Below are 19098 nucleotides of genomic sequence, written 5' to 3'. Positions count from 1 at the left end.
GCATGTGGACCAGCAGCATCAGCATCACCTGGATGCTAATGAGAAATGCAGAATCCCAGGCCCTGTCCAGGCTGACTACATGAGAATCTGCATTTTGATGAGCGCTCCAGATGATTCCTATGCATCTTAAAGTTTAGCAGCACTGCTGTAGAGGACTTCAGATTGAGCAACAGAGAGTAGACCTCAAAATAAGGTTCCCCTGCAAAGGTTATTTTTGTTTGTTACCACCACACAGGAATCATCAGAATCCAACAAAAATATGAAGTCCTCACAGGAATGAGCAAAGAAGGAATCATTACCAGTAAGTTGTTGGAAGAAGGATGGCAGTGAGCAGTCTTAGCCCTTCCTGTCTGAGCTCCCATTGCAGGGGAAGTGCTCCTCATTCGAGAAAGTCAAAATGCCCCAAGAGAATGAGTTTTAAGATGAAAACAAATTGTTTTTATGTGGATGTGTTGTGTGTGTTTAATTTTTGAAGACAATATGAATACTTTTAGAAATGAGAGGAGGAAAAATCGGGAAGAAAGAGTTTAGCCAAGCTGATACAGCCTAGCAGCTTTACCATTCAGGAGCTCACCTCTTCCTGCCTTTTGAGAGTATCAGTGCATTTTGATTATTTCGGGAGTGACTTCTTTATATTACTTTATAGCACACGGTATCCAGCAGGGAGGGCGGCCAGTTAGGTAGAAGGAAATTCAGCTTCCAAGTATCTCTCCCATAAGTGTTTGTCCTCAGGTTAAATCCTGTCTTAGTCTGTTAAGGCTCCAGTAACAATCACAACAATAAAATACCATGACTTACCGCTTATAAACAACAGAAGTTTGTTTCTCACACTTCTGGAGGCTAGGACGTCCAAGATTAAGGTGCCAGCGGATTCAGTGTCGGGCAATAGTCTGGGTCCTGGTTCATAGAGAAGTCTTTCTCACTGTGTCCTCCCATGGTGGAAGGGGCAAGAGGTCTCCCTCAGGCTTATTTTATAAGGGCACTAACCCTATTCATGAGGGCTCTAACTTCCGGCCCAGTCACCTCCCAAAGGCCCCACCTCTTAATACCATGACCTTGGATGTTAGGATTGCAACATATGAATTTTTGGGGGGGACATAAACATTCAGACACCGTAGCAGACCCTCCACATAAGATGCTGCCTGCAGAACACAATTAGGAAATGCTGTGCCCAAAAGCCAGGAAACAAAATATACAAGCCAGGGCTTTGAGAAGCATAGGAAAGCATCTGAGTAGCACCCTGGGTGCCAGGCTTGGGGGAATGTCAGTCCAGTGCAAAGGGATTCTCAACCTCTGGCCAGAATATCCAGTGGGATGGATTCTGAGGATGACTGCCCTATCTGGGCCTCTGCTCCTTCCTGGCCTTTCCCCAGTTCTTTCTCTTGAGGCCACATTCTCACCACACCCCTAGGGGAGCTGGGACTTATTTCAAGTGATTTTTTTTTTTTTTTTTTTTTTTTTTTGAGATGGAGTCTCGCCCTGTCACCCAGGCTGGAATGCAATAGCGTGATCTTGGCTCACTGCAACCTCCACCTCCTGGGTTCAAGCGATTCTCCTGCCTCAGCATCCCAAGTAGCTGGGATTACAGGTGTGTGCCACCACGCCCAGCTAATTTTTTGTATCTTTAGTAGAGATGGGGTTTCACTATGTTGGCCAGGCTGGTCGCAAACTCCTGACCTCATGATCTGCCTGCCTTGGCCTCCCAAAGTGCTGGGATTACAGGTGTGAGCCACCACACCTGGCCATTTCAGGTGATTGTAACACATGTTCTCATGTTTTAACATTGTGATTTATAATACTGTATTTAATCTTTATGGGTCACTTTTCTGAGCCACCGAACCCATCTGTGAAGTGTACAGATTCCCTGAAAGAGTCAAGAAGTCATTTGTCCTCATTTTCCAAAACATTCATTGTATCCATGGCTCCAAAAAGAATCAGTCAGGAATACTACAGAGGCCCGGTTGCTGCCTTCTAGGAACTTGTAGGCTAAGGGAGAGGTTGTGACACATAATGTCCTTGACTGCATATGTCAACCCAGGCATGGATACTCATTTCTGCTAAATCAAAGAGACTCCACATATACTAACATATCTACAAGCCTGAAGTCCTATTGTAGTGTTGGGCTTCTTCCCCTACCCTCTTCCCCTGCCTTCTTGTACTGGCTTCCAATTTCAAACTAGCCAAATGAGAACTGGCTAAACCAATTTTTCTAGTCTTTCTCTCCCTTGGTCTTCTGTTTTGTTTTGTTCTAATTTTTCAAAAGTCTGGACGAAAGGAATTTGGGTTGGGATAATACCATCACTCTGTCACTTCTAATTTCATTCTGTTAACAATTTTTATAGTCACCTGGGTAGAAGCTTTGATTTTGAAAAACTACGCACTTTTAAGTTTTGACTCCAGAAGGTAATTTCAACTCAGCTGTAAACAATTCGAGAGGGTGAATATGAAAGAGGAACTGCCTCATCAGGCTTCCCCCACCCCGGGGTCTGGAGTCCTCCCTGCCTTCGTGGCACCTGATTTCGGAAATAAATAATTTCATTTATCTCTGGATAAATGGTATGCTGGAGGAGAGAGGAGGTAAAAGGGAAAGACAACTGCAGTTAGTTCAAAACCAGACTGTGAAACAGCCCTGCTGCTTTCTCCTTTCTCCCATCCCCCACTCACTCACTGATGCCCTCCATCACCCGGAGATTACGGGAAAGGCTGGTTATTGACAGCTGGGCAATTTGCACAATAAAGTTTAACGGTTTACATCTCTCTGTACAACTTTGTCAATGTTTTCCATGGATCACGTTCTCGGGTGAGCCCACTGACTCCTCTCCTTCTTCTCTTTCCCTTCAAGCGTGCAAACGCAAAGAGCAAGAACCAAACAAAGACAGGAACAATTCCCAGAAGAAATCCCGCCTGGTGTTCACTGACCTCCAACGCCGAACACTCTTCGCCATCTTCAAGGAGAACAAACGCCCGTCGAAGGAGATGCAGATCACCATTTCCCAGCAGCTGGGCCTGGAGCTCACAACCGTCAGCAACTTCTTCATGAACGCCCGGCGCCGCAGCCTGGAGAAGTGGCAAGATGATCTGAGCACAGGGGGCTCCTCGTCCACCTCCAGCACGTGTACCAAAGCATGATGGAAAGACTCTCACTTGGGCACAAGTCACCTCCAAATGAGGACAACAGATACCAAAAGAAAACAAAGGAAAAAGACACCGGATTCCTAGCTGGGGCCCTTCACTGGTGATTTGAAAGCACAATTATCTTGCAAAGAAACTTCTATTCTAGCTGTAATCATAGGCCAGGTGTTCTTTTTTTGTTTTTAATAGCTATGGAGTCCAAGTGCAAGCTGAAAAATTAATCTCTTAGAACCAGACACTGTTCTCAGCATGCTAAGCACCCCAGAAACCCAAATGGGGCCTTCCTGGAGCAAGTTAATTCCAGTATGGTGTCAGCCAGGCTCAGGATTGCTTAAAATGTCATCCGTCCCACTTCAGGTCCTGTCAGCTTCTTGCAGAGTTCCTATGACTAACAATAGGAATTTGGCCTATGTAAGGACTCTGAGTTTAGGCTTCCAAGATACAACAATAAGAGAAGAATCTAGCAACAGGAATGACCTCATTTGTTTTCCACATGCTTAGCCTCATTATACCACGGTATGTCCAAGTTCACAGCCATAACATAAAAAAACATCAGAATGGTAATTACTGAGCACAAGTTTTAAATATGGACGTTAAAAAAAATCCAAGGACCTGTTTTTCCAACCCAGGCATCTTTTCATTAAATGATTTAGAAAGCTTTAAGTTGATCCAGCTTACAATTTTTTTTTTTCTTTACCTCCTGGAAATCTTATGTGGTCTTGGATCCGTCAAAACACCAGTCAGTTCACTTGAGCTCAAAGTATCAAGCACAACAAAGATAAACAGAAGTAAGGAAGGTTCTGGGTTCACCACATCTGCATTTTTACCACATCTGGATTGTGAAGTCATTAGGGAATTGATGAGAATATGGCTTCAAGCACATTTTGCAGTTTGCTACAAATTCTGTTGTACATAATGCAGACGCACACTCAGGAGGCCAATTTAACTGTTAACAGTACATGGAGCAAATGCAGCATTTTAAAAGATCTAGGTTTTTTTAAGATCATTAATGTGTCTTTCTTGGTTGATCAGTCATCTGGTCCCTCCTACTGTGCGTTATGACCACCACGTAATCCATTTCCACTCTTTCTGATTTGGGGTTTTTCCTCATCCATCCCATTTAGTAGGGATGTTTTCCATGTTTTCTAGCAAGAAAAAGAAATCAATCAATCAAACCTGCATACATGTTACTCATGACTGTCATCTAATCCTAAATCTCTTCTGTTGTTGAATCATCCTTGCAAAACAGCTGAATAAATCTGGAGAAAACACAGCACACCAAAGAAGCAGAATACTGCAAACCAAAGACATTTATGACTTGTCATTTTCTAGCCTAAAAATACTGTGATTACTTTTAGAAATCAGAAAACCTCTGCAACTCTGAATGGCATTTGGCGCATCATCGGGCTGAATGGACCAGCTACGCCAGGGACGTTAGCCAAGCCACCCAGGGGAGTGGCTTTGCCACACCCGTTGTCACCTTCCCATAGCAAGTGGAAGAGCGCCCACAGAACTCTGAGAGATTGCGGAGGTCACAATGTGCATATTTACCAGTGAATGGCCCTGGGTGGGGCCACATGGGGGTGTTCAAAGCAAGCCAAACGCTGCAATGATTCTTTACAGACACTTGAGACTGACTTTTTTATGAATTACTTAATCGAAACCAAAGAAACTTTTTCTGCACCTACTTCTGCAACAAACAAAACTGTCCCATTAAAATGAATAAATAAATCTGTAAATCATTGGAAATCACCACCGATAAGAAGGAAGCACGCCAGAAAATAAACAAAAACCAAAAAAAAAAAAAACAGCGAGACACACTGTGTTCAAACAGACCTCTTGGGACATTTTCTGGAAGCAGATTTTAAAGAAAGGGTTGAGACAAAGATAGAAATAAGGAAGAGCCTCAGTGGCTGCTGCTTCATTTGACAACTCACGCGGTAATCTTAAAGTTGAAGATTGTCTTTAATTTGTGCCTATGCAGTTTTTCAAAAGAACACGGAACAGAGCAACAGAAACCTCAACAGCTACAATACCAAAGATGAGGATTTCTCACACCTTTTGTTTCAGTTCATTATCTCCTCTTGCCTGGCTAAAATACTAATAGCGCCATTGATCTGTATAAAGGTAATCAATTATGTTTCTCTGAGCAACAAAAGGAAAGGGCCATTTATTTGATTTTATTGTTTCCCTTTAATTTTGTTTTATGGTTTTTTACCCCAACATGGAATCTCTCAAAAGTTTCCATGGACTCCAAGTTTCAGATGTTGGGATATTGAACAGTTCTCTGCTCAGCAGAGAATAGGGAATAACATTATCACTTGAATGTTCTTTGCTTAACCCTTAGACTTGGTTCCTTCTATGTTCAGAGTCTCATCATCAGGGGAGGGAAAGGGAGTGAGGGTCAGGGATAGGGTTCTTGGTGATGCATCCTCTCCCGAGCCACAGAACCAAAGAGTTTATAGAGGAATTTACAGCCTCGTTTTCACGTGATTGCTACATCCTAACAGGGCTTCATTTGGGGGTGGGGGGAAACATGTAAAAATGATTGCCAGTTTCTACTTTTCTATTAGCTTTTTAAAAATCAGCTGTAAAGTTGCATTTCTAAAGAAAGATATATATAATATATAAAATACATATATAGATCAACTTGACATTGGTGATAACCAAAATTATTGCTGTCCAAATTCATGTCTTGTTTTCGTCCAGTGCTTCATTTGTTAAGTATTCGGTTCAGAATTTTTCTCATTTCTCATGCCATTCCAGAGTTAATTTGCCACTGTGGATGATTTGAATTATTCAGATCTCTATGGAAGTTTCTGGGAAAGGTATAAAGTCAAGATCAAGCTTTTTAGCACTTAACCTGTTGATAAATGGATCCATGGTGTAAATGAGTTTTATTTGTATTCGGAGTCATCTCTATTCTATCCCTCAGCCTCAATTAAGGTGGTGAGTGAAGTACATCCAACAGGCTCGGCCCAGCACTGGGCCCTGACAGTGGGGTGCTCATCTTCTGTAACTGTTGGGAAGGCTCAGTGGTCCATTTTCACCAGTTAAAGAATATGAGACCAGCTCAGAAATCTATTCTCCAGGAGCTGCCCTGTCCCATCTGGGTGTGCCAGACCCCCTCAGTGAGCAGATACACCAAAGGGACTTCTCGTAGGGGAAGTCCAACTCCTGTTGCAATGGGTTGATAGATTTCCTCAGGGTGGTAATTACCAATTTGTATTTTGACAAGCCTATGTGCAACCACAGCTGGCACTGGGGTGGGCGGTGGTGTTGGGTGGGGTGGGGGAGAGTGTCTCAATCCTGGAGAGAAAATATAAAGCAGGTTTTGGGGAGACTCCTGGAGTCCTGCCCCTGGAGAGCCCCATTGTTGTTCTTTGTGCCACCTCCTCATTCCCGCTGTGTGGGTCTCCCTATGCAGGAGCTGTGAGAGAATGTGACCTCCACAATTTTTATAATTCATCCTGCCTAGGAGATTGTTCCTTGGCTTTTCCCTTGTGTCCCTTTGTCCTTTGCTCATACTCCATGTTTCCTTTGTCAAAGGACTAAGAAAAGAGCATATTTCAGCAGAGGAATGTTCCCATGTGGGTTGATTTCAACTAGACTATTTCTAAATGAGTCCTTGTGACATGTGTCCAATGGAAATGATTGCTCTTTTCCAGACTGGATTGAGGAATGGAGCCTGCTTGATTTGGTTAGTGATTCTTTGACATAGTAATCTCAGCATTTGGGTCTCCAGCATCCTCTGAAGATGTCTAGACCAGTAGAGGCTGCCTTTGTGACCTGACATTTCAACATTGGTCAAACCAGTCCTCTGATGATCAGAAGAACATGTCATAATTGTTACAAAAAAAAAAAAAGAAGAAGAAGAAAGGCAAGAATTTCCCCCCAAGGAGCTTTGATAAATGTCTCATACCAGATAATGTCATACCAGAGAGAAGTGCTTGCTTTTAGAAAATTATTTACACACATGTATATGTGTATCTATATAGTTACATGTCAAAATTTTAAGCCCTGTAGAATTTCAATTTGTTAGAAATCTAACAGAAAAAAAATTCTATATTGGGTAATACAATTTAACCCAGTGAGTTTACTCAAAGATTTTTAAATTTAAGTTAATAATTTCAGAGAAAATAACCATTTGGATTTGGTTATAGTTTATGATCCGTTACCTCAATCCAAGGAAAATTTCAGGCATTCCTCAGCCGTCAGCAAAAGGGACAGTGTGAAGGAACAGTTCTCAGCCAAATTTCACATTCTTGAGGCAGCAGAAATCAAAATACTCACAGCCATTGAGTGGAAAAACAATTTCCTTTATTCCTTTACACAGATAGGCTTGCATTGTTTTTGTTTCAATGTGATTTTGGTACTAGGGATGTAATGATTGAATTCCAGGAAATAATACAAAAACAAAACAGAGCCAATGCATTTCTTTTTTTAAAGGAAACAGCAACAACAATAAAAACTCAACACCAATATTTAAAAGCTTTTCCAAAATGTAAAAGAAGTGTTTAGCTCGCACCATGCATAAAGGTGCAGGCTAGTTGAGCCAGGAAGCATGGCAGTTCCTCTGGAGAAATCCAGAAAGAGTAGCTTCTAAGCTCCCTTTCCCCCTGCAGGCTCTCGGCAATTGTAGGCTTTAGGAAATCAAAAATAATTTTCAATTCAAGCTAAAATAAAATCAACATTTGGAATGTAAATCTGATACACACACACACACACACACACACACACACTTTTCTAAGTCAAACAACCTATTTCAAAACCAAAAATACATACCTTTTGGATAATCAGTTATTTTCTTTGTCTATACTGGGCACCCACCTACTAGTGCCAGTAAATTCAAGTTGAACAGATTTTTTAAATCATCGTTATCTGGGTATAGAGGGAAACTTCCCCACTTTTGAAAATGTTTGTAGAATTGTAGGAATGTCTGTTTGATTATCATTACCAAAGTGTGATGACAGTATGCCTTTGTAGTGAACTCGGATTTTCAGGAGTTTGAATAGTTGGATATTTTAAAGTCTAAGAAGAAAAGGCCTGTTTCCAATGTTGAAGAATAATGGACTCTATTATAAAGTGGAGAAAAAGATGATACATGTGGTCAAGGTTGACCACAAGGCCCAGACACAACTACCTTGGCGATAACCTTCTAGATTTGTAACAGGTTAGAGGTGACTTTTTGTTTTTGTTGATGCTGTGTGATTCAGACTTCTTAGCCTAACCAGGAAGAGTAAGTGGAAATGTTAGATGAAGAAGGAATAGAGCTGGTGTATCTATAACTTTCTGATATTTGTCTGCCAAACTTGATAGATTAGTAATTTTGTATCTTTAGCTAAGACTAAGTCACCCCTGAAACAACAGGAGATTCTAGTTTTAAAATAAGGCCACAAAAATCCTTACTGAATGAAGAATGGCACCCCAGTTGGTTGTATAAGTCTCATAAGATAATGAAGTTGGCTTTAAATATGGATGTCTCGATGCCTATTTTCTATCAATGATTTCTTTGTTTCCAAGGTCAGGGAGGGACAGAGGGGAGGGTTTATCTGTTTTAGAAAGTCTCAGAATACTTATACAAAAGTAGTTATTAAAATATATAGGACCTCACATAGGTAGACACATAACTTACCATTGAGGCTGATGGGCTGTTATGTGAATCACACAGGACCTTAAATGAGGCTCATTATTCTCAGACACCAAAATGATTCTGACAGCCTGAAGCAGTTATTGCTAGAGCCCAAGCTTTCCTTAGAAGTTTTGGAGTTAGGTTGATTGGAAGTAACCAGCTAATACCTTTTCTAGTGGAGAAAAACACATTGCTACCAGCTTGTTCATCGCATAGAAGTCTTCCACTCTGCTCCATTTTTAGCAGCAGGCATTTCAGGTAGCATAAACCTTGGCAGATAAGTGTGCCTAAAGCTTATACAGTCTGTCCGCTTGGATGTATACAAATTTAGATACATATTTTAACATGTATTCTCATAGATGACTTTACAACAACACACGTTACCTATAGGTGTCTAGACTGTGTACATACAAGTGTGTACAGACATGCTTCATACCTTTATACTGTAATCTGTTACAATAAATAAATTTTAAATCATCATTTAACATGTATGTGGTACTTTTACAGTGTACATTGTTTTTGTTATTTATTGTAACATTGAAAACCAAAATGCAGGGAAAACAAAAGTGTCCCAGCATCTTCATCCTGTACATTTGGAATTAATTTCATTTGGGCATATCCAAGATAAACTCAACTTTCAAGAAACCTTCTATATTATTTAATTATCTGTGTTAGGATGACACCTATGCTTGATGACTTCGGTTGAATAGCTTTATTCTGGATCTTTCATAACTAAAGCTAAATCCAAAGACCTGAAAAAGGACAAAAAGAAAAAAAGAAAAAAACAAAGAAAAACAAGAAAAAATAGTAAAGTTAAGCGCAAACCAATGGGGAGACAGTGGGCTCTGGTTTCCAGGGTTGAGACAGTGCTACTGCGGTCTTGGGGAGACTGCGTTAGCTAGTGGGGAGTGGTGATTTTTTTCATGCTTGTCACATCTAAATGGTCTTTAACATGAGAAAGTTTTAGAGGTTATAATGTCCTGCTTTGTTTTTATTTAGACCATCAAAAGAAGTTACACATGTTGTCATTCAAAAAATGAAGACACCCTCTGCCCCGCCCCACAGAATGTTTTTTATCTTGTCTCTTTGGGTTATGACCCTACAAGCTAAGTACCATTAATGTAATTAACTTATTTAAATTAGTTTCTAGTACATAAATGTATAAGATTTGGGTATTTAATCATCCTTCCTTAGTTTGATTTTACTCTTTGTACTTATTTATCAAAACCTAGACCAATGGTGCATCAGAGATGCAAAATTCTACTTGGAATACTCTTGAAGTTTAGTTTGCTTTATAAAGCAGTGAAATTCTGTTACAGACAGGGAAGAAATACAGGTTACAAAAAGAGAATGTGGGATATTCTTCCCTCTTAAATTAACTTTTAAAATAGTCTAAGTAACACTTATTAAATTATTTAACTTAAGTTTGTAGCCCCACCTGGTACCAGGCGAACTCCACCTCTAATTATTGTGGCCCTTGGAGCCTTCATATTGTAACTTATTTATTTAACTTATTCAGCATCTGTGAAAGGTGCACTGTATAGTTTATATTTTTTATTTAAAACGACAGAGAGCACTGCAGTTTGTTTGCTGTCAGAACAACAGAGCAAATTTTGTGGACAAGCAATGACTATTCAGCCTGAACCTGTGCATTCAGAACACATAAGCCGAGACCCTGCTTCACCAGCCTGGATTTCGGGGCTTCTATACAGAAACTGGAAAAATAAATTTAAAAAAAAATCATAAACAAAAAGAGAAACCCTTACACTAGCTGCTTCCAAGAATGAACTCTGTGTGTATGTAAAGCAACAAAACAAAAAAGGAGAAAAACAAAAAGCAGAAAAAAGAAAAAAAAAAAAAGGAAAAACTTTCTATTTCTAGTGAGAACCAAAGAAGGCTACCTCACTGACTTTTTCCATTTGTAATTTTAATCGTGTTGATGACACCAAAGATACCAAAGATTTCTTTATCTGTGCGGTCTGCATTTTGCTTGTGCTCTTTTATGATTTGAACGATTTTCTCTGACATATGGTATGTACAGCCACAGCTCAGATACCCCAAAGAAATAATTATCTATGCGACGGCGGCTGCTAATTTGGAAAGGGATGTTTTCTGTGTTTATCTTATTTGTTTGCTGTCCGCTCCACATGTTCAGGATGTGAGTTCGGATGCTGCTATAATTGGATTCCTTAAATTCTGATTCCAAACTGGGGAAGGAAACTGGTTGGAAATGGCCTTCAGTCCTAGCCATGGCCTCTATCCCTGCTGGGACCTATCACCGTAAAGATTGCCAATTACTGAACCACGGAAGCTCTGACCATTGAGTAGCTGACCTGGAAGAGACCTTAGGAATCATTTAGCCTAAGCCCCGGTGGCCCAGAGGAATGAGATAGTTATCCAAATCAAATAACTCTTGAGAGTGAAAGCCCACACACACCTCCTGGTTCCTGCCCCAGTACTCCACCTATTGTGCAGTGCTACCTCTGCATGAGAGTGGTCCCACATTGACAAATAGGACCGTGGCAATCCTTTAGCAATGACCAGGGAGCCTGGGGTTTCTCTCTTAACATTTTCAGCCGTAAAATTAGTCACAAGCATTTTCAGCGTCCCGTTAGTATCTCAGCATAGTCACATATGATCAGTTGCTTCGTGGAGGTGGTCTGCCTTGAAATACCAGGGCTCATACAGGGGTTTTTGCCCTAGGAAAAACATGTTGATCCCAACAGTGTGATCACTTTTGAACCTCTCCATTACAAAGCGTTGTATAAATAACTTTTTAATTCAGTGGGAGGAGAAAGTTCATTCTTGGCTTGTTGGCTTTCATTATTATGGGTACTTTAAAGTCAATATTTATCAAGAAAGGGAACTTGACCACCATTGGCACTTGTGACATTTTAAGTTCTTCAGCCTTTTCCTTTCTAGTTGTAGGTGTTTACATTTCATTTCTAAGCCAACTCTGTATCTATGAGAGAAGTTTAAGGTTTACATCATTTGATACTAAAGGGTTATTCGTGGTAAATGAAAAATGAGCCCAAAATTGCAGAGGAATATGCCAGTTTAAGAAACGGTTAAAGTTGCTTCTCTCTTTCCTTCTTACTCATGAAATTAATTGGTCTTCTTCAAGTTTTTTTAGATTCCATTAAATGGTTAAATCACTATTAAGAGCTGTTTGTCAGTGTCATTTGTGTGTTAGCCAATGAATCTGTCTCAGCTTTTGACCAAATGGGTTTTAGACACATGCAAAGATCTGCCTCTAGTCCATATAGCTCTTTTTGAGTGCTAGTATTTTGCATTTCACATAATGTAATTATCTTTGAGCTTTTAAAGAGACCATTTAGACAAAGAAGCAAAGAGAGGAAGAGACCAATCAACTCATCAGTTCCATGCATCAACAAAGCATAGCTAGTAGAGGAATATAGATGACAGATTGACAAACTGTAGGAAACACTGTTACTCTCTTTCTGAAGTTTTCAAGCGCCATCCTATGTGAAAGTTCCCTCCTGTCCAAACAAGCTCAAAGCCCCATCTTCTCCCTACACAAGGCAGACCCATAAGGCCTTCCTTCCAAAGAGCACATTGCTTTGGTTTTCTTCCTAAATTCCTATTGGAAGTAGAACTCTCAGAATCCCTGGGAGACAAAGCAAAGATGACTTAATTCATTGAGCAGCAGAGCTCTGTATAAGCGAACATCACCTTCCCCAACTTTCCTACTGCCACACCCATACGAGAGAGGATCTAGAAAGAGCGATGGCAGCCTGAACACAGAAAACATCCCCACTTGGCAGACCCCTCCTCAGCAATCCCCCCAGCCTCATGCTTCACTTGCAAAGTGTGACATAACCACGGGACGAGTGCCTTGCTTGAACCAAAGCAACGATTTAGCCAGTCTGGACCTCTCTGTGCTTTTTTTAATTCTTCCTGTGAATACCTCAGCTTCAACTGGGCCTCCATACAGTCAGTTGGTGGGCTTATTGTACTGTGGTGCTTTGCAATGCAACCCTGCAAAGAACAAGATTTGTACTAATACCAAAGGTTCTTTCTCTATGTCTCCTCCTCTGCCTCCCTTGTTCTTCCCTTTTTTCTAGTTCTTCACGGTTCCAAAGCTTTACTATGAACCCGGGCATGTTGGCAATGCAGACCGCGCAATTCCTTACCGAATTTTCTCAGATATACCTCATAGACAATAGTGTTTAGAGTAATGTTATTATAGCGTATGTAATAAATTATTCACTGTTTCTTTTGGTAACTGTGATTTAAAAAACGAAAAAAGAAAAAAAAGCTTTATACGTTTTAGGTTGTGCTTTTGTAATAGACGAAAAAGGTGCGCTTAAAAAGAAAATGTATGTTTTCTTTTCCCCTTTGGATTTTATTTATGCTGGATTGGGGAAAGTTGCAGAATGAGCCCAAAGTTTACAGTTTCATATTTTGCTGAAGAAACAATCTGTGTTCATTTGCTCTGTTGAAAAGAATAATTATTTTCTACATTTGTGCTACTTGGTCCGAACAATTAATTGTTCTGTGTTAACAGTGTAGTATTATAATTAGCAACTGCCAATCAGTGCTATAATTTTATGCATGAGGCTAAAAATTTAGCAGTGTGATGCATTGTGGTCTTAATAGCAGCATTTTTCGTTTTGAACTAGATCTCCCCCTTTGGTTCAATGGACTTTATTTATGCATGGGCGCCTATTGTTTGTTAGCAGTTGTGGAACAGTTGTGTATACATTAAACTGTGAAAATGTACACAGTTCAGCCTCAGACGGTGGTAATATTGGTTTTATTGGGAGATATCTCACCTCAAAAATACCCTTTACATCTGTTGGGATCTGAAAATGAATCACATTGAATTGGGTTCCAACTTTATAATGAGAAAAATTATTCCAAATTTTTGAGTTAGCCAATTTGCATTCCACAAATTGGGATCCTCATAACCCAGATATATCACCATATCTGAGAGGGGTTTGAAAGCAAATATTGAAAAACTCACCTTTGCGTATTTAATTTCCACCAAAAGGAGTTATTTTGGCTTTATGCTCATGAACTTAGACCTAACTGGTCATGTATATGGAGGTGCAAATTCATCCACCTGTGGCCCTCTTTGATCTGTGCTTGGGAATGGCTATTTTTGACTGTGTGTGGTTTCTTCTAGTATTTTGTGATCAGGTCAGCTCACAGTAGAAACTCAAATGGCATCAATATTTCTAATTCTTCTCTGCCCAATTCTCTTTCGTCCACTCTACTGGACATTCCCACCAACTGTTCCAGTGATTTGGGCAAAAATACGCAGCCATTTCCCAAAACTTCACATGTGCAGCTATCATGGCTCTCCCTCCCTAGACTTGGAGGTGACTCTCACTTAATTTTTACCTGCCTGACAATGTTCCATCTACCTTCTAAAAGGGAGTATAAGAAGTTTTCAAACCCACTTTAGAAAAACCATCTTCTTTAAATCCTTCAATTATCTGAGGTCTCTGTATGTCAAAAGTGTTTTTCAGTTGCAGGGGATTGGGCAAACTTGTTCTTTCTTATACTTGGGTTCAAAGACCCATTCTCGAGTTTCATATTTCCCAAACCAACATGCTTGACATAAAGCCAAATCAACTGCCAAGCACACTTTATTTTGCATAGGAGCATGCAGCCTAGGAAACCTTGGTTGAAAAGCAGCAGTCTGCTATGCAAAATATTGGAAATCACTGACAGTATAGCATTCATATTATCTGTGAGAGTGTATTGGGAACATGCTCTCATGAATAATACAAAGAAACACATTTTTATTTGGTCTTATAAAGTAGATTGTGGTAATGTAAACTTTGATATATAGTCTTTTTATTTTTCCCTTATCTGCCAAAGATGGGAACAGATATAAGAATTTTTCAAATTGGCTTTTCTAAGACAGTTGATGATTGTAATAGTGTTTAATCTTACAGAAAGCTTTATATGTTCTTCCACAATAAAATTGATATTTGTTTCAGCAAAGTTTTCCTGACACTCACAAACCCACAAACTATTCCTCTTAATGCAGATATTGTAGAATCTACAAAGTTCAAATCCATTTTTGATCCAAAGAAAACAGAGGGGTATTTGAGACACGAGTATACCCAGCCCTTTTTTATCACAGGCAATGCATGGGTCTGCTCGTTACACTTTGCCAAGAAGTCTTATGAAACCCAAGGTATATTTTGTTATGCCATTTTATGTCTTTTTTTTTTTTTAAACATTGTGGAAAGTGGTATGTTGAATCAAGTGTAAGCTGAGTTTTCCAGACAACTGAAGTAGCTACATCGTGAATGTTATTTTGTTATTAAAGGGTTTTTACTCAATGCTTTGTGCCAATGGATGTCCTTTTCCTTGGAGACACAGAACTACGAAATTACCTCAGCTTGGCCTGATTTTCTCTCCTCCCATCTTGGGGAAACATGGGCCTGGCCTGGGAAAAGGCAGGTCATGGGCTGGAAGGTAGGTTTTGATCCTAGGAAGAGATCTCTATCTGTCAGCTTTAAAGAGAACTGGGCCAAAAATCTCTAACCTCACTCTCTCTGGACTCCAACACTTCCCTGCAATCCCTTGGTCTTGAGCATGTGCCAGCATGAAGGCAGACTCCAATTCATACATGAAAGGCAAGAAAAAGAAAATAGTAACCTTGTATCTTCTGTGGGCCACCAGGCACTCACCTTTCCCCACCTTGCACTCTACCCAGTCAAGGCTGTTGCAGCCCATCTGGTGGTTTACCTGGGACATTACCAAAGGCTTCTTCTTCCAGCTGGGTTTGCAGAGGATCCAGGTCCCCTCCATCCAGTGGGGCTCTTCCACATCAGAAGTCCCCTTCCCACCATCCTCTGCATCCTGTTTAGCTATCCCATCTATACCTTTTGGAGATGATTATTTAGAAAACAAAGAAAGGTATGGAATGGATTTCCTATTGTTTTCTAGGTTGTATTTTAGCTATTCTCAATTCTTTGATCTGGAAAAATACAAGAGGGAAAAGGAGACCCCACTGTCTCCCTGTGCTTTGCTCCCATCTCAGGGGCAGGGGCAGTGCACATTGCCTATGCTGTTGATCTGTCTTAGGGGACAGGCTGAATCACAGCTATTGCCCCAGCCAAAAACACGGCCCATCAATGCCTACTTTATCTCTGCTTGAAAGTCCTATTCAAAAAGTTGTAGAGTTTGAGGTTTTTCCCCCCCATATCTTTTGCTTTGGTCCAATTTGGCCTTTAGCTTAAGAGTCAGCTTTATCTCTAGGAAAGTTTTTTCAGATTATGACAAGGAACCTGCCACCTGGGAAGAAAAGAGTCCAAAGACTATCTAGCAATTGGATAGGTAATCATACCATTAACAGATACTTCCTTGAAGGTAGAATATTATTTCCTTTCTTTACCATTTTGTGTTACAAAAGTCCAAGTGGTGCCAGCAAACTTCTTAACATGAAATGTTGTAAAACACCTGGCATACTGAAATTTCTGAAACAAAACCACAAGCTTCACATTGATAACTTGATAAATAACCACTGAAGTTTAGATGCAGGGACTGAGATGATACAGGAAAATCTTGGTGTTGGTTTCTCTTTTAATTCATATCTTCAATCACCTAACCTTCCCTCAATCCAAGAGCAGTTCAGTCTTTTCTTCCCAGGTCTGGGATGCCAAAGAACTTCATAGGAAAAGATAATTAAGGATTGACCAGCATTTCAATTAGTTTTCTTCTTCTTCCTTTGCATTTCTCAAAAGTATTCTCCTGGACCAGAGAGAAAGAGCTGGTCCATTATTTTTTTCATTCTTTCTATTCAAATATTTCCACCCAGATAATACTTTATTAACACAGGTACTGTAGATCCTTCCTTGGTCAGTGAATTATTACAAGAGGATCTATCCTTCCACCAAAGTGAGTGAAAACAAATTCCAGTATCTTTTCTTCCATCCAGTTTTGTTCTCAGAATCCAAGTCAGTCCTGGCTCTTTTCTCACTTTAGGTCCTGGCCTCAGATGTGTTTATTTTTGCTATTTAAAAATACCTTTAAATTTCACATGCTGGCCTGCAGGACTTGCATCCTTTGTTCTATACTGTTGACTGCTTGATGTTATTGAAAGGTGACTATAATGAAGGAAGAAAGGAGGAGGTGAAGAGAGAAGAATTTGTCCCAGATCTGTTTAAAGTTTTAAAATTTTAAAAAGGGACCCATTAAATTATGGGAAAATGGCTATAGAGTGTGAGCCTCCTTTGACCATATGCTCAAAGACCGTACTCTGCCACCTGCCTTCTAGGTAGCTATTCTAGAAACTCAGCCCTTTAGTAGAAACCCAACTACTTTTTATAGGTCTCTTTCCGGATTCCAAAAGGACAGGAGATCAGAGAGTCACATATACACCTCTTGTTTTATTTTCTTGCTTTCACAGGTGTTATCTCCAAGAAAATCGTAGGGAAAAACTTTAAACTGTTCTTTTCAGTTGATCCCTTTGACATCACCTCTCATGTTTAAAATCAGGAATACACACCCCTAAAATTTGCACTCTCTTCTGTTTTGAGAACGAAAACCCACACACAAATCCACACTATTATCTTTCACCCTGAGCTATATTTCCAAAGCATATTATGATCCAGATTTTGCCCCATCTCAAACGTGTTAAGTCAGACTGTGCTGAAAGACTTTCCAGGGACAGTCAACAGGGTATATGTTCAGTGGCTGCCCTGAAATCCTGGTGGGGATGAGGATCACACTTCATCATCAAGGGGATGCCAACCCCCTGATAAGCTCCCAGTCCTTTTGGAAGATTTCTTCGAATGTTAATTGCATTTTCAATTTTGCTCATTTCCCACCCCAATGTTTTGTCTGCAACATCGCTTACACTGGATTCTTTCTATTTTTATTCCTATCATTAAATGGTAGTGCTGTAAATTCTGCAATTAATGTTAAATAAACTGCTTTAATTCATTGACGATGGCTCAGATGCCTTCTTTCTCTTTTCATGGAAGGAATTAAGCACTTTTCCCCCTACTGCATCCCATTGTGGTTTCATTAAAAAAAAAGTAAAGTTGTTCTTAGTGAGACTATAATTTCTATCTCTGATAGTATGCAAGACACATCTTATAATCAACAAACCTGTTATCCTTGTTATAAATCACGAAAGATGAGAGATGCTCCATAAAAACTATCTTTTTTCTTAACCTGTTAACACTTTAGAGATAGCCTGTCCTACACTTATCTTTGCACAGATTTTGTATGAGGTCACATATGGTGAGTCAAAAGAAGGATCATGTTATTGTCACCTTATGGAAGAATCAAGAAAAATAGACGGAAAATAAGGCCTCATACGGAATCTAAACCCTGCCACAAATTAGTTGTATGGCTTTGAGCAAGTCATTTAGACCCTCTGGGCTTCAGTTTCTCCACCTGTACAAGGTCAAGGTTAAACCTGGTTTTATCAAAAGCCCCTTCCATTTTGCATTTGCCCCAGATTTTTAAAAATATTAACATATTTGTACAGATTTTATCTTGGCTTATTATATTCTCTAAGTTAATGAGTTTGTTTTTTTATTTTATTTTATCTTCTGAGATGGAGGCTCGCTCTGTCACCCAGGCTAGAGTGCAGTGGCACAATGGCTCACTACAACCTCTACCTCCTGGGTTCAAGTGATCATCCCACCATCTCAGTCTCCAAGTAACTAGAATTACAGGCGTGCACCCAGCTTAATTTTTTTGTTTGTTTGTTTTGTATTTTAGTACAGACGGAGTTTCACCATGTTGGCCAGGCTGGTCTTGGATTCCTGACCTCAAGTGATCTGCCCACCTCGGCCTCCGAAAGTGCTGGGATTACAGGTGTGAGCCACCTCACCCAGCCCATCTATTCATTTTAAATTTAGATATCTGAGATTGGAGACTATTATTCTAAGTGATGTACCTCAGGAATGGAAAACCAAATATCGTGTGTTCTCACTGATGTGGGAGCTAAGCTATGAGGATGCAAAGGCATGAGAATGATACAATGGACTTTGGGGACTTGGGGGGAAGAGTGGGTGGGGGGCAAGGGATAAAAGACTATGAATATGGTGCAGTGTATACTCCCCAGGTGATGGGTGCACCAAAATCTCACAGATCACCACTAAAGAACTTACTCATGTAACCAAATACCACCTGTACCCCAATAACTTATGGGAAAAAAATTTAGATATCCACAAGATTCAAAGGAGTCCCACTGGGTTAACCCTTGGTCTAACTCACCTATAACCCAGCCCGTGAAGCACTGAGTGTCTTCATCTAGACTGGTGGTTTTCAACCCTGGGTGCACATGAGAATCACCCAGAGAGCTTTTACAATATACTCTACCTAAGGTCCATCCC

At 40.1% G+C, this 19098-nt stretch overlaps 1 protein-coding gene across 1 annotated transcript in view; it reads left to right on the top strand.

Moving 5' to 3' along the window:
• ONECUT2 (one cut homeobox 2) overlaps positions 1-17696 on the top strand; it is a 56848-nt gene extending 39152 nt beyond the window's left edge. Inside the window, exon 2 of the mRNA XM_045377630.2 lies at positions 2843-17696. Within this exon, the coding sequence (XP_045233565.1) occupies positions 2843-3129 (287 nt within the window). The 3' untranslated portion in view covers positions 3130-17696. The remainder of the gene's footprint in view (positions 1-2842) is intronic.
• Positions 17697-19098: the final 1402 nt, after the last annotated feature.

This window comes from Macaca fascicularis, chromosome 18, assembly GCF_037993035.2.
Source record: "Macaca fascicularis isolate 582-1 chromosome 18, T2T-MFA8v1.1".
NCBI lineage: Eukaryota > Metazoa > Chordata > Mammalia > Primates > Cercopithecidae > Macaca > Macaca fascicularis.
This window is presented reverse-complemented; position numbering and strand designations above follow the sequence as displayed.